The sequence below is a fragment of the Lichenostomus cassidix genome, chromosome 7, assembly GCF_008360975.1.
Source record: "Lichenostomus cassidix isolate B80296 chromosome 7, HeHo_3.0, whole genome shotgun sequence".
NCBI classification, from domain to species: Eukaryota; Metazoa; Chordata; class Aves; order Passeriformes; family Meliphagidae; genus Lichenostomus; species Lichenostomus cassidix.
Window position 1 is genome coordinate 8,109,931 of NC_139488.1, and position 15,318 is coordinate 8,125,248.

Below are 15,318 nucleotides of genomic sequence, written 5' to 3' on the forward strand. Positions count from 1 at the left end.
AGCTGCCCAGTATTTATCCAACCAGTGGCTTGTCCAGTGCAGGGAGTACTCTTATTTCCTCAGTGGCCCATGAGGAGGAGCCTAATGCTGGAACCCAGGTTTCTGACATGGTTCTGCACTAAGCCACTTCAGCAGAGAGCAGGCACTCCATTTGGTGAGCACTATTTATGTACAGCAAGTGTTTCACAGATGCTTTTTGGAAGATCTGAGCAATACACCATGGTTCAAAATGTTACGCCTCATCCTTCAATTCCTTTTAAGTATTTCTCTCGGGGTGTTATGTTGAGTAGCCCTGTCTTACAAAATCAATTATTCCTTAGCCAGCTCAGAAATAAAACCCAAAGCAAGCAACACCAAATGTCTGATTTACCAATAGATTGCAACCCTGTGCTAAAGAGCATAGCCACTGCCCTGCTTTAAATATTCATGAAGCCCACTAGTGCAAAATGCATTAAAGGTGGGAATAATGCCAGTAATACACGATCCTCTTAGTGACAAGAAGCTTTCACATATTAAAGCAGCAAGATGTTAAAGACTTTCAACTGAACAGTCTTTGTTTTTAACTCAGAGAAAGAGATTCACTAATGGAATGCCAAATTGCATTCACTCTCATGATACTTGACTGCAGAATAGGATAATAACACATGTGTGCTTCTGCATGCCATGGAAAACCTATTATTACAGAGGTTTCTTTCCTGTCTTTTCTCCCTACTTTCCAGAAAATGTTCACACAAATCTTACCCCTTCAAGTAATCTTCTGTGTGCCAACCCCCCATTAGAATCCCAGGAGTCTAGCCATTAACAGATTGGTTTTACGCAAATAAAAAGATTTAAAAATAATGGTGACACAGTACAATAGCATAATTTAGATGAGTGACAACTGGCAATGAATAACCAAAAAAAAAAGAAAAAAGAGTTAAACCAGAGATAACGGCCTGCAAAATATAGACTGTGACAATGCAGAATAATGTCAATTGTCACTTTAAATCATCAGCAGCCCAACCACATCTGCTATCACACCTGTGCTCTCTTTTCTGATCTACTCTGGCACCCTAGAAATAGTAGGTGAGCAGCCAGCTTTGCATCTCCAGCTCTCTGAAGGCTGCCTCTGCTACCAGCCTGCATCCCTCTTACCTGGAGCAGATCAGGCACTGATCCTGCACCCTCAAACTGTTCCTGACTGAGAGGGATTTGCTGCTGGTGTTGGGCTTGTTATCCTGTAATAACAGCTCCCAGGACCACCAGGAGCTGCTGACCCCGTTTGGATTTTATAAACCTCATTAGTCAGGTGAGAGAGCCAAAGTAGCTTACATCTGATATTTGATCCACGTAAAAACAGTGAACAAATAATAAACTGAATATGTGCCTCTGGTGCCAAACATGAAAATTCAATTAACATACACTTGAAAGAAGGATCTAGAATCTCCACACATAGTCCACTTTTATTCTAGAAATAAGAGTAATGAAGAGCTGACATCCGGAAGGCTCATTGTTTAGAAAGATGCTTATCCAAGACTAATCAGGGGGCAAGGACAGGAAAACAGAGCTCTGTTATGGTATGGGAAGTTGCATACTTCAAAGCAGACCTTTAACAGGCTTTAACAAGGTCTTTGTACTTGGGTTGGAAATCAGCTTTCCTGCCTCCTGAGAATTTGTCTGGGAGCATCTTCCCAGTGCAAGCCGTTCCCTGCTCCCTGCCCCAGGGAGCACCTTCCCCTGCAGAAGGACTGCCTGTCAATAAGGACTGAGCACCTCAGCTCCTGCCATCCTTACACTGCTCTGTAATAGCCAAGCTGCTCCAAAGGGGAGGAATTAGGTTGTGCAAGAGCTGCAGTGGGAACACTGGGGTAACTTGGATCAGGCAGTTTTACCAAGCTATTTCTGGAAAAAAATAAACACTGCTACTCAGTGCTTATGATTAATAATGTTATCTTGTAGCTAATTTTATTCCTTGCCCCTCTCTTCTCCTGCCTTCCAATTTGGAAGCGCACTTAATTATGAAAACATGAGCACTAGACTGTGAATTTTGATATATTAATTTCACCGTGGTTTTGTTTCTACACTGCACCACCAAAGCTCTCAAGGACAACCAGTCAAGGAGACAATGAAAATCCTAACACCTGGGGTAATTTTCTTAAGCAAAGTCAACATTAGGCAATTTCTTACAAATTTCATTACATGACTGAAACCTATAACCATGATGCACCTTGCTCCTGTTTTTCAATACCACAATTTCTTTTGATGACTGGAGCCAGAGCAAGGACTCACTGGTTTGTTTGCTTGGGGTTTTTTTAAGGACTAGAACTGGAGATTACTGATTACCAGGAGGCTGGCAAGACAAAACCAAAATGAGCACAAACGCAAAACACCATGACCGTACTCCTGAGCTTCTTCACTGAACGGCAGAACTGTTCCTAACTTCATGCCTGACCAAGGATGCCTTGCCTGGGTGAGGTCAGCTGCCCAACACTGGGCCCAGCTATCATGTTCACCATTCATTTACAGACTCCTCTCTGCTCCATTCTGATTCCCCACCTTAGAGCTCTGGTCTCATTGTTTCATTGGCATTTCGCTGCCCAGCTGTTGTATCCATTCTTTAGCTACCACTAGCCCACATCTCCAGAAGTACCATGCAGACAACAGCTCTAACATTTGCATGGTTATTTTGTTGTCTCTCTAAATCTGTTTTAATTACTCCGAGAGCAACATGAGGCGTGGCATTAGGGCAGTGTTAGAAATATAGCTCTGTGAATAAGTGACCTTTTTGATCGATTGGCTGTTCCAAAATCACAATGAAATGATTAGCTCAAAATTGGCTTGATACATGTTTGCATGTTTCCTAGGCAAAATGAAAAATAAAATTCTGAGTTGATAGAATTATTTCCCTTCAGCTTATGTAATTAAGGCCTAAAATACTAAAAATCAGAATAATTTTGAAACCCCTTTTAAAAAATAAAAATTAAAACCATTTCCATTGACAAAATGTCTAAATATACACTCTCATTTTTTCAAACAATTGAGGATAGGGTTTCCAACTCCAGCAACTAGGAAAAAGTGAGACAGATTTCCCAGCGTTTCTAATGCCACACATGAATTAACATGATGATAACACTAATGATACTTTTTAACTGGAAAAGCTTTAGGTCAATTATTTTTCCCAATTCTATTTTTACTCAAGTATGAAGCTGTAAAACCCCAGATGGAATAACATAAGTTATAATGGCAACAAAATGCATAATTGTGTATCTAAACATGGTCTAAATTGTGCATGTTCCAAAATTATAAACCAGAGTATTTTATACATTTTTTTCAGAGTAATAACCACCTCAGTCACTTTGAGATGAATGTCTGGGTGCAGAAAATTGATTATCTAACATTTGTAATGCTTTCTAAACCCCAGTACCTTTAAATAATACAACATTCATTAAAACAGAAGAGTAGAGCAAATTACCGTACCAAACATCCTCTGCATCTTCGTCACACTCTGCCCCAAACTGGCAAATGTCACAGGTCGATGTCTCTTTTTGATTGGTTTCACCTGAGCCTTCATTGACTGTTTGATGGAAAGCAGAAGAATATACATTAGCAAAGACAGCACTGTAGCAAAGCACTTCTCTCTCTCTAGAAAAATCTATTCCCTGCACCAGCTTAATGTGCTGCTCACAAAGCCGACGGTCAGCCAACAGTGTTTCTGAACGGGCCAGCACAGAGATTGCCACGTGGGCCTGTGATAAATCCCCTGAATTACTGAGTTAAAAGGAAAACCAGAGAAAAACCCTTCCTCTTTCCTCTCCCCGTAAACAATGACCCCTTCAAGCTGCAGCCCAGGAAGGTTGTGTCCCCACTGAGCCTCACTGCTGTGTTCCCTGGGAAAATAATGGAGGGGCACTGATAGCATCACATGCTGCCTCGTGTCCTCTACCCGTGAAGGCCTTGAGATGGCCCCAAGGGGATGCTTTCCTCCAAAATGTTTTGAAATTACCTGCCGTGTGGTGCAATCTAGTCCACTCCAAAGGCAAAACATTTTTCTCTGCAGAAGCACAGCTATGAGCCCCAAGGACTAGTTATCTCTGGCAGGAAAGATTTAGTGCTGTCCGGAGGAGAGGAGAATCTCCAGCATAGGTTAAATTTGAAACCTGGGAAAGTCAATGCTGATGTCTGCAATTGTGTAAGGTTTGTACCTGGCCCTTAAGTCAAAAACATGAAGGACTAAAGGGAAATTAAAAAATATGGGTGCAAGAGAACTGAGAAAAAATATTGAGAGCTGAGTACTGAAAGACAGAAAGAGACCACTAAGGTAGGCACCAGGAAGAGGGTTTGTTAAAAGATCCAAAAGAAACATTATCTATATTTCTATTGAAGTGTATAAACTCCCTTTGATATCTTTTGAAAGACAGCACTCTCTAGCAAGACACTGTACCTAGCGATATCCTTCTGCCAGTTGCAGAGTTATTAAACCAATGCAGACTTTAAGCATCAATCAGCTCTGACTGATGTCGTTATCTGCACAAACAGCCTCTGCAGTGTCATCTCTCTTGCATTTGGAGTCAGCACCGTGGTGCAGGCTTCTGCACACCTGGGTGCAGCCTACCAAAGCTGGTGGACACGTTGGGAGGGTGTTGGTAGCCCCAGTGACGTCCACTGGACAAATCATCTGCCTGAAGTACAACCAGCGTTGTTAGCAATGGCTTTTGTGTCAGAGTGCTCTGGCTTCGAAAAGGCTGCTTTTGTTATTTACTCAAAAAAGGACAAGAACCCCATGCTTTCACAAAGCTGTTTGAGGAGAAAGGGCTTTTGCCCCTAGAAGAGTGACTCCAATGCCTGTTTTTCAATAAACTTGCTTCCCTGTCCTGGAGAAGTTATATAACGTCTGTCATGCTTCCCACTAGGTGATAAGAGGAATAATACCATTTCCTACCAACACAGAATATGGAAACAAGTATATTAAAATATTGTGATATGCTTAGATAGCGCAGTGATAGAAATCACAGAAATACCAAAGGTAGATGACTTATCTAAAATGCATTTTTCCTGAGCCTTAATATAGTCAAAGGAAGTGCTGGTATTTTTAGGTATGGACTATGCTGCATTAATTTCTTATCAGTCATGCATGAATTTAGACTACATTAAATCGGAAAAAAGTCACCTATGAAGAGCATTCTGATTATCCAAAAAGGGGAAAAAAAAGAGAGTTTGCTCTATTTGTACAAATTTCCTCACCTTTATATACATAAAATTTATGTACAAAAGAACAAAGGGAAAACCAGGAAAAACATGCACTGGATTTTTGTTCTACTTGCATCGTCAGGGAAGGTCTGAGCTATGGTTTTTCTGTTTCCTTAAATGACTGAGACACTCTGTAGGCTCACAGGTTATAAAAGCCAACACATGAGGGTGGACAAGGTGTCCAAGTGCCACATCCTCACACCATTCCCATCTCCAAGTGCTGCCTGGGTGATTCTGGCCCCACAGCACCATGAGGCTCATGATCCTCCCCACCTCCCTGCAGCTGCATCCAGGCCTGCAGTGTTTCATTTACATTTTAAATACAGAAATCTCTTTTATTGAGGAGATAACTTTGACAGCCAGTCATGGCAGGGGATTTCCAGTGGTTAAGGTATTAGGCAGGACATGTAACGAGAGATGGTAGGACCTACGGACAGAAGACTTCTTACAGCAGCCCTGCCTTCGTCACCTATCAGAAACATGACAATTGCTCCAGTTCAGGAGGGTGAGAATACATACTTTATGGAACAGAGCTTTAATTTCTTTATTTTGTTATTCTGTAAATCACTTCCCTTGCATTTCCTTTTAATTTAAAACATATGCCCTGCTTTCTTCCTCCCTGTAATGCTTCTATTCATAACTGTCCAGCACGTGTCGTTCGACCAGGGACCTCACACAGTCCTACATCACAGGATAAGTGAAATAGCTACTTAAGCCATTAAAAAAAGCATTTGAAAGACCAAGCATGTTGAACAGAAGTAACTGATTTAGAGAATGGCACACTGCAGTTCTGAATTTCTACTTGAAAATAACAGGTAGCTCCCTCATGTTTTTCTGACGAAGCCCTGTGACCAGCTTTCCATAGTCAATGTGCACATTGTCATTAAATGTGCAAATGTGCAGCAGTCCTGATTAAAAAAGACAGCTGTTTATCTCCTGTTTATGCTCTCTCTGTTGTCAGTAACACAGATAATATTATTCTTTACATTTCTTGCAGGTGTGTGTTCTCTCCCTACACAAACATACCCACTGGCATATGCACCCACACCCAGAACTGACACACGCAGGGCTTGTTTTCTCCATGCTGTGCAGATAAGTGCTTTGATAAATCAGACATCTTACAACGAGTTATTTTCCCAATATTTCCTGCTGCTTTTTAGCTTGAGGACTAGTGGATACTTATTTTCTAAGGTGACTCTTTTTCCTTTATTCCCCTCGCTGCACTTGCTGATTTGCACTTCTTTCCTAACTCAACTGAAAAAAATTGTTAGCAAAAATATTCTAGTTTCTGGATTCCTCTTCTAAAAAGGAGAATGATTCTTCTTCTCATGCATGTTAGGTAGCCCTCATATTAGCAACTGTTGAGGTTTTAACAGCAAGGCCCCACAGGAACACAGTAGGGCTGCAGGGAGGCTAATCACTGAAGCCCACCACTTATTACTCACACAACTGAGAAATGTTAAGCTGCAAATTCCTATTTGTATTAGCAAGATTATCAACCTCGAGAGTCCAAAGAAATGTGCTAACAAGGGTTAGAAGGTCACTAACATTATCTGAAAGTCACTTCAGAGACTACGTCAATCTCCTAAGCAATATAAATTCTTAGCTGTGAAGGCACTACACACAATTTACAGAGTCAATGGACTGTGGTAACCACAACAGCTCCTGTTTTAATAATTTGGTCCTTCTCTGGCATTCTCACAGCGCTGTGATTTCAAGAATATCTGTATTGTTTGCAGGTCCCACAAGAAAGAAACCATTTCTGAGGCGTTTTACTCTTTTTCCCTGGCTGATTGAAAGTATCTGTAGATTGTTCTGACCCTGTGCTTATTTCCTGTAACATCAGGAGAAAACTAAAAGCCTCAAACTGCCCACTCCCACTGTAGACATCTCTAGTTTTTCTTTATACTTAATCTCTTCTGTAGGTGCTACAACCCAAAAAAATCATGCTACCACTTTACCTACACAGCTTCCTGGACTCATGCTCTATTAGGAGTTGGATTGGTAGTATAGAGTTTTAACACATGGATATCAAATTCTCTGTACTCGAGCTTCTGAATAACCCTTGCTCAGTGTCTTTCCAAGGGGCTTGATGAGTGTCAAAGCCAGGTTGGAAATTAATTCTTTGCAATTTCCAAAAAGCAGCTCCAGTGGGATAGCTAGGAATATACACAGCATCTTGATCCGATACATGAAGTGCCACAGGGGACATGCAGGTGACTTGCCCCATGACCACACTGTGAGGAGTAGATAAAGTGGGAAGAGTAGCTGGTGAGCCACAAGAGTGAGAGACAATTAGGTGGAAACACTGGCTAGACACGAACCTCTGAATCTCTCTTTGCTAACACATCTCTGAAGGTAATAGGGCAAACTCAAGAAAGCCTTGGCTCAGTTTTCACACAGCTTTGTAGGACTATTGTAATAACCCTTACTCAATACATTTCAGCTATACTGAAGAACACAACAAAGAAACGATATAAAACATCAGCACATACTTGAATATACAAAATATGACTATAATGAATTATGAATTATGACTACTCCTATGTAGTGTTCCTTTGATCGATGTGATCAGACACGTGCTCATCACAACCCCTGATTCTGACTTGACTCCTCATGGTGGGATATCTTTGCTATTGTTGAAAGAAAAACTTCAAAAAAAGGCTTGCTCCAGCTCATCCTAACAGGATACATGCTTGTTTTCAGCTACAAAATCTAGGTAATAACAAAAATCACATGGAGATGAGAGTTGATGGCCATTTTTGTACTGCAGAATGAAAGACAATGTGCAAATTAAAATGTAGTGCAGGAGGATGCTCTTCAGAACCACTGAGGTGATCTTGCCACATGCTTCAGTCCTAACAGGAGTGCTCTGAGCAGGTGACAGGGTGAGTGGATGAAGTGAGAAAGCTCTAAGAAAGCAGGACAGAGAAACCAGCAGAATTTACTAAATGTGTGAGAACGAACACTACCTGTGCCTCCACCAGATGGCTGAAAACACCTCACAGACTGCACCAATAAAAGCCCAGATGCAACAAGCGACTTCACTCTAATCAATAAGCCTTTTTTCCTGAAAGCATTAGCTCAGTCAAAACCTGCAAAGTGAGAAAAATGAAGGGTGCAAAGCAGGGGGTCAGCTCGCCAATGACTCTGCCCTCGAAGTCTGGCAGAGGCTCAGAATGGCATTACAGTCAAAATGAAAGGAAAATGGCCTACAGTATTGGTAATAAATTCAAACTCTGACTTGCCTTGCTCTGCTTTACTCCTGCCTGCTGGCTCCATCTCAATAAATACAAATTTGCCCTCTCTCACACCCGTAAACACTCCGGGGAAATTACTTATTGCATGGGAAAACAGTGTCTCCAGCCAGCTCAGGACCCCACCCAGGAATTCTTAAGGAGACCAGAAATATTCTCCTACACACCAATGTGCCTTTGATGGCTTCTCCACAGCACCACAGGTGAGTCCTTCAAACCCCTTCTCTGCTACATGGGCAGGTGATTTAAACAGCACTGGGGCTGTGCCATACGTGAGCTGGCTGCCCAGGAAATCAGAGCCCCTTTCCCAGGGTTTATACTGCCTCAGCTCCCACCTTTGGATACCTTTGTTGTTGCCATTCTCAGCCAAGTGCTGGAAAAGGTTAATGGGATGACTTTGGCATGATGTAAATACCTAGCAGGGTTTTTGAGGAGGAGCTAGATGCACCCAGCCAGCTCAGATTGCTGATAAAATGTGCTCTTATCTTATTGCTAAAGACCGTGTAGATAGAGCCTGCCACTGCTTTGATGCCAGTCAGACTCAATTTGCAGTGTTTTCCAGCTCTCATATTTATACTGTGACCCTCAGCTCATATTTTTTTCCCTAAAAATCATAACCAGTGGATTATCTCAATGTATAAGGATCTCAGCTTCCACATATACATTTGTTTTGAAAGGTATGCCTAAGCTTCAGAGCTGTGGAGAAAAAGCTTGTGAGTGTAACAAACACCAGAAACTCTCATGGTTTTAATTTTTGGAAACAACTTTTGCAGGGCTGATTCTTGATTTTTCAGTCCTGTGCAATGCTGAGTTGATATCGGACAGGAAGGCAGCAGTTCAGGAGCAGCTCTGCCCTGTGCACAGCCCTGTGCTGAGCTCACCCACCACCTGTGCTGAAGGCTCCACTTCTGCCCTGGATACAGAGTCTCATCAATGCAAGAAAACCATTTGTGAGTGCCCTGAGTTCAGGGAATAACTAGTATAGAAATTGTTTCACGCTATTACTAAGCACTGATGCTCTGTCTTTACATTTTACCTCCTGTCTTGCTTCCCGTCACACCTTCCTTCTCTTTCTCTTGTTGCTTCTTTCCTTTTCCCACCACACCCAGTTTTCCAGCAGCACTTTCCCAAACCCAGGCACACCTGGAGCAGCCCCAGCAGCCCTGCAGATGGGGAGTTGCTGCTGTGAGGAGAGGCTTGGGCTCACACAAACCTATGTGCCCCTCGCCTTGCACAGCTCCACATCTCGGACACCTCAGGAGCCTTCTCCAGCTGTCACCCAGCCCGAGGGCTCAGGGGTCTCCCCTGGCCAGACAGGCAGCATTCACACCCTCTGAACCTCTCTTATTGTGGCTAAAACAGATGGGATGGGAATGGTTTCACAGGAACAGCACTGCTCCTCTGTATCTGTCTGCCTGCAGCTCTCTCCTCTCAGCAGGTGCAGCTGGATGTCTCCTGCAGCATCCGTGTCCAAAGCCAGGCCCTGACCCTCCTCAGACCTCTGCAGGGACTTGTCTGCATTTGTACAACCGTGGCCAGGAGGGAACAGATTCAATTCTTACTCAAAGTGTATTTATTCTAAATAAACACCACTTGCTTGTTGCTGTCTCATGCATATTCCTGCAGCTCCCACAGTGCATTTGATAAAAAATTAAATACGATTAGTCGAGGCCAGTTTCTCCTAGCAAATATCTCTAACGGCGTTACAAAAGGAATGGCTCATTGAATAAAACCCTATTGTAAGCTTTCTGAATGCTGACATGAAACAGCTGTGGTTATTGCACCATTGTGTGGTCCCCCTACAAAATTTGCCATTTGCCTGGTGTGTGTGGGATGCCAACACTGCAGATTTATGAAGGTGTACGGTGACCAGCACTGACAGTATTTGCCAGCGTGAGGAAGAGTAGGCTCATTTAATTTTGCCAACAGCTTCCCCTCATAAACAGCTTTGAGTAAAAAGCCAAATAGCACACGGGGACTATTCATCTCTGCCTTGCATTAATTTAAAGAGAAATCTCACTTCCTTGGAGGAGAATTTTCAAGAAATAGATACATCTTTTTGTAAAAACATGCCTGCGATGCTGCCAAAGCTTTTATGGCATCAGTCCCTGCTTTAATGTATTTCAATATGCACAACAGCACGAACAGAACAACCAAGTGGACATGGCCACAGCTGGGAGGAGGCACTGTGATGGGTCACCAAGCAAGGCCATTATTAAAGAGACTGGAAGGAAATTACTGTAGCCCTAATTGCAAGGACCAGAAGATTTTTCAGGATCAAGGAGAAATAAACCAAGATGATGTCAGATTCCTCCCTCAGGCTGACTTGCTTGGCCACACAGATCATTAAACCTCAACACTGTGTCAAGGCAGGTAGGGAGCTGCAGTCCAGGAAAGTACCCAATATCTTAACACTTCTCTTATTTGTCAGAAAATGGCCTCAGAGCTTACCCTGAAGGAGAGTCAAGTGTGAGCTGCTTCTGGCTGGCTGCTCCTGTGTGCCAGGAAGAATAGGAATGGGCCAGGATGGAAGTCTATAGATGGAATGTATGGACTCTATACATACTGTAACATGGCACCCACAAATTCTATCAAAAAATACTGCATTAGGTGTGTGCTCAGTTAGAGGAATATGAGGCAGCAGTGCCTTCCTCTGCAGGGGAAGATGTTACAGTTGGACATAAACCACAGAAATTACCCATCTGTGCTTTCCCTGACCTCTGCCAAGAATTTACATCCCACCTGAGGTTCTGAGCACTTTCATTCATTCTAGGCAGAGAGGAACCTGCATCACTGAATTTACTGAATTTCAGTGAAAAAAAAAAGATCCAAACCCATGGTTTCACAAAGCCCACAATAAACAAGTCCCAAATGGGTGATGTGACTTTCCAGGGCTTTCCACACTGAAAGGGTGCTTTCGCCTGCTTCCTACCTGGTGGAAAGATTAACAGAAGACTTAAATGTGAACCCTTACAGCTACTCATCTTTCAAGAAACTAAATGAAAGGAACAAAGATAAAACCTAAAAGAGCTGTCTGGCATCCACTTGGTGACTACTTCAGTTTTAAGATCTTTGTCACTTTGCTATTGATTTAAGTCTGTGTATCCTTTTGAATATTAGTATGGCTAGCGAGATAGCAACATCATACATAAAAATGTTCTTTATTCCAGAACAGATGAAACTCCCAGTGGTAAAAGAAGATTTAGGTATCTCTGAAGATTTCTTATCGCTGTGCAACATAACTCTCTAATGGTTCAGTGCCTTGGAGGGTCATCTGAGATCACTTATCACATAAATCAAATAGGTGGCAGGCCATAAGAATGGAAGCCTATAGCAATTTCATGTCTTTGCTTGCAGACATCAAATCTATCTTTTAGGCAGACTATAGAGGAGATAATATGCCACTCCATTTAAGCCACTGAAGAAACCCAAATCTGGGTATTAACCAATTTTAGGAAGCTGCTCCTAGTCTTGACTGCACCACAATTATCTTGGGAAATGACTGGTTTTAAATCCTAAAATGTGGACGGCAGACACTGGTCCTGGTTTTAATTTACATTAAAGCTTCTGTAAATCACTCTGGCAATGGAAGGGAGTTCCAGAGAAAGAGAAAGACCAATTTAGTTTATGTCCCATTTACATAATCAGCAGGGCATAAAGTGGCTCCACTGCAAAAATGACTTGGGTCTACCCTTCACTGGATTCAGCAAGAGGAACATGGCTTTCTTCCTCTCCATTTTTCTTCCATGTTATACTCCTTTCTCTTGATTTCTGTGGTGCTAATGCAGGTTACCCACACATAACTGAGAGCTGGAGCTGCCCTGGGGCTCAGAAATCACGCAGATATGTGCCAAGCTCATTTTCAGTAGTGGGGTCTTAGAAGGGGGCAGCTCAGTTGGGTGCCAAAACTGACAGTCAAAACCCATGTTCAGCCAGGCTGTAACCTCAGGATTCAGAGCCATGAGAGAGAGCTCCTTATCTGCCTCTTCCTCCATCAGCTCAGTGGACCCCAATTCCCCTTCACAGCTCCTGCCCCAGAATTCAATATTTCCACAGCAGCACTCCCTGATCTGCAATGATCACCACTGATCTGATCCTCTAAACTTGCACAACCAGGGCTCATCCCTGAGTGTGCTCCTTTCCCTGTGAGAACTGCCTTTAAAAAGAAAAGAAAAAAAAGAAAGAAGAAAGTGCGTCTGAGAGTTGGTTGTAAAGACATCCCTCCTGCCACATGTGAAGTATTTGTGCCTTCCCGAGGCTGTAGGTAGGCAGTCCTTGGGTCTCTGCTGCAGCTCAGGGCGCACAGGAGTTCTGGCACCCAAAGAACTTGCCAGAAGCTAAGATGAGGGCAGCTGCAAAGTCTCCAAGTCTTGCTGGAGGAGTTACAGTATTTATGCAACACAGAGCCTATCTTTTACATAACCCTACTCTTCAACAAACACAAAAACATATGGCGTCAGTTAATTGCATGAAAATATTCGGTAGTAAGACAATCTTTCAGGACAAATGGGAAACAAACCCAATCAAGCCATGTTTTCCCCTTTTATTCCCATTATTAGCAAGCAGGGTGAGGCAGTGCATGAGTAGCACTATTACTGGCTTGAAGCAGTCCTTGGTTTAAGGTTTATGCAGTGGAATAGTTGTGTCCATGGCACAAAAGCCATGAGAAACACTGACAGCACTGCTGATAACCTAAGCAGAAAGGCAGGGCAGCTCAGGAATGAGCAGCACAGCCACTCCTGGATGGGTGGCCAGGATTTAGGAGAAGGAGCCTCCATGAACCAGGTCTGTGAATAAACTGGGCATCTAATTTTGTGCTGTCACCCAGAATTTACGTGACTGGGAGAAAAAGCCTCCCAGACCTCCACTAACAGGACAAACAGGCTGAGTGTGACACTTCAGGCTCAGTCTGGAGTTTGAAGCAGTAGGAAAGCGTGGATTTGAATCCATTCACACCAGAACAATGTTGCCCTTCTGAGTATAATTTTACAGACGTGTTTATGATATAGGGGGAGCCATATGGCACAAAAGGTTTAAACATTTAATCTCACTTAGCTTCAATACACTGCATATACAGAAAACTGGAAGCCCAGCAGGAAAATGCCAGATTTCATTCTCACTTAGTCGTGATTAACCTTTATGAGCTCGCTCGGAATTTTGTCACCTGCGAAGTCACTTGGGGCAGGCAGGCTGCAAAAGCCCTGCCTTGCTGCTTTGGCCAGGAGACCACAGCTGCTGAGCTCAAGCTCTCCAAGAGCTCTGCTGCCCAAAATAGGGGAACTCTCCTGCCCCAAACAGCAGTGCAAACTGCCCCTACCTCCCCTGAGTGTGGAAAGTGTGAAAGGCACTACAGGGAAAGAACGACCTGGAGGGACTCTGCCCTTTCTCTTCCTGCAGCTGAGCCTCCTTGTGCCGCCGAGTTGGGTCCAGTTGAGAGCAGCCTTACCCCAGCAGACAGACACAAGGCAAACAGCTGATACATACCACACTTTGCAAATATGCTCTTTCTCATTAATACTGATTCCCACACACAAACACTTTAGCTATATTCACTGATTGCATTACCATTGCAGAAGTGTAATTAACAAATTAAAAGGGAGGACTGTGATTCAGTTTAATTTGGGGAAAATCTTTAAATAAATAAAATAAAAAAAGGAGTCTGATGAGTCTGATGTTTGAGGATCGTTACCCTCTGCTATTTGCTTTAATTCCTTGGACATGCTGCTCTAAGAGAAATGCTTCAGTCGAAACAAACGTGTCCAGAGTATACTGCAGTAGTGGCTACATGGGTACTTAAAGAAGCAACAACGACAAAAAACCCAAAGAAATGAAAGAAATCCTGACAGATGCTGAACCAGATATTAGATTGCAAATGAAGGTGTATCATCATGGAGAGAGGAAGGGGGAAAATGCCAGCTGGAAGGTGGTCAGACTGATCTCAGTCTGACGGCTTATTCATCAAAACTTATGAAAAGCAACACAGAACACACACACCACCTGCCCACAAATATTTGGGGAAGGAAGGACGGCAGAAAATCCCCCATACTTGCTGCCCTTCCAGATCCTTGCATGAGAAAAATAAGCCAGTTCCACCAAGTAAATCAGCGTTTGTGAGAGCAGTCAAAACTCCCGAGCCAAAGTTAGACTGAGTTTCTCTCCAAACACCAACTGAGCACACCTGGAAGAATGGCTGCGAAATGATATATACTGCCCCTCACATTTCCTACAAAAAACACCTTTCAGGTGATCTAATATTATGAGAAACCATAATCATTAAGGATTGATCATGCTAATATAATTTTCTGGATGGCTTATTAACCTACTAAGACATGTTTTTCTCTACTTCCCTTCATTAGCGACAGCAATAATTAGGTAAGGACAGTGTAGCAAAATTGATCATACGCTACTGCCGAAGGGGACAGAGAATGTATCATGGACATTTAGCATAATGTTCTCCAAACTCGAGATGCATTAATTTTATTTAGTACCACAGCTATTTTCTGCCTTTGATAGAAGGAATCTGTTAACGTAGATATCGTACAACAGGAGCTTATTTTTCTCGTGTTCCAAATGGAATTTGCTTTTTTTCTTTAAAGTTCATAACACAAAATGAGATGAGACAGGAAAACATCCCCCTCTCAAGTCATCCTCTCCTTATTTCAGTCTCCTCATGAAAGCAGCACTTTGAAAGCAGAGCAGCTGCAGAGCCCTGGCTGGGAAGCAAAGGAGTGAGTTATACTGTCACCTCCCGGGCAATAACCCCCAGAGCTGCAGCAGACGCGCAGTGTGAACTTTCCTGCACCATCCTGCTGACATGGGAAGCTCCTGCAAACCC

The 15,318-nt window shown here is 43.0% G+C and overlaps 1 protein-coding gene across 2 annotated transcripts in view; it reads right to left on the reverse strand.

The window, feature by feature from the left end:
* TMEFF2 (transmembrane protein with EGF like and two follistatin like domains 2) overlaps positions 1 to 15,318 on the reverse strand; it is a 186,402-nt gene that overhangs the window by 47,167 nt on the left and 123,917 nt on the right. For both annotated transcript variants that reach the window (XM_085066049.1, XM_085066048.1), the window contains exon 5: positions 3,457 to 3,553. In XM_085066049.1, the coding sequence (XP_084922175.1) occupies positions 3,457 to 3,553 (97 nt within the window). The remainder of the gene's footprint in view (positions 1 to 3,456; positions 3,554 to 15,318) is intronic.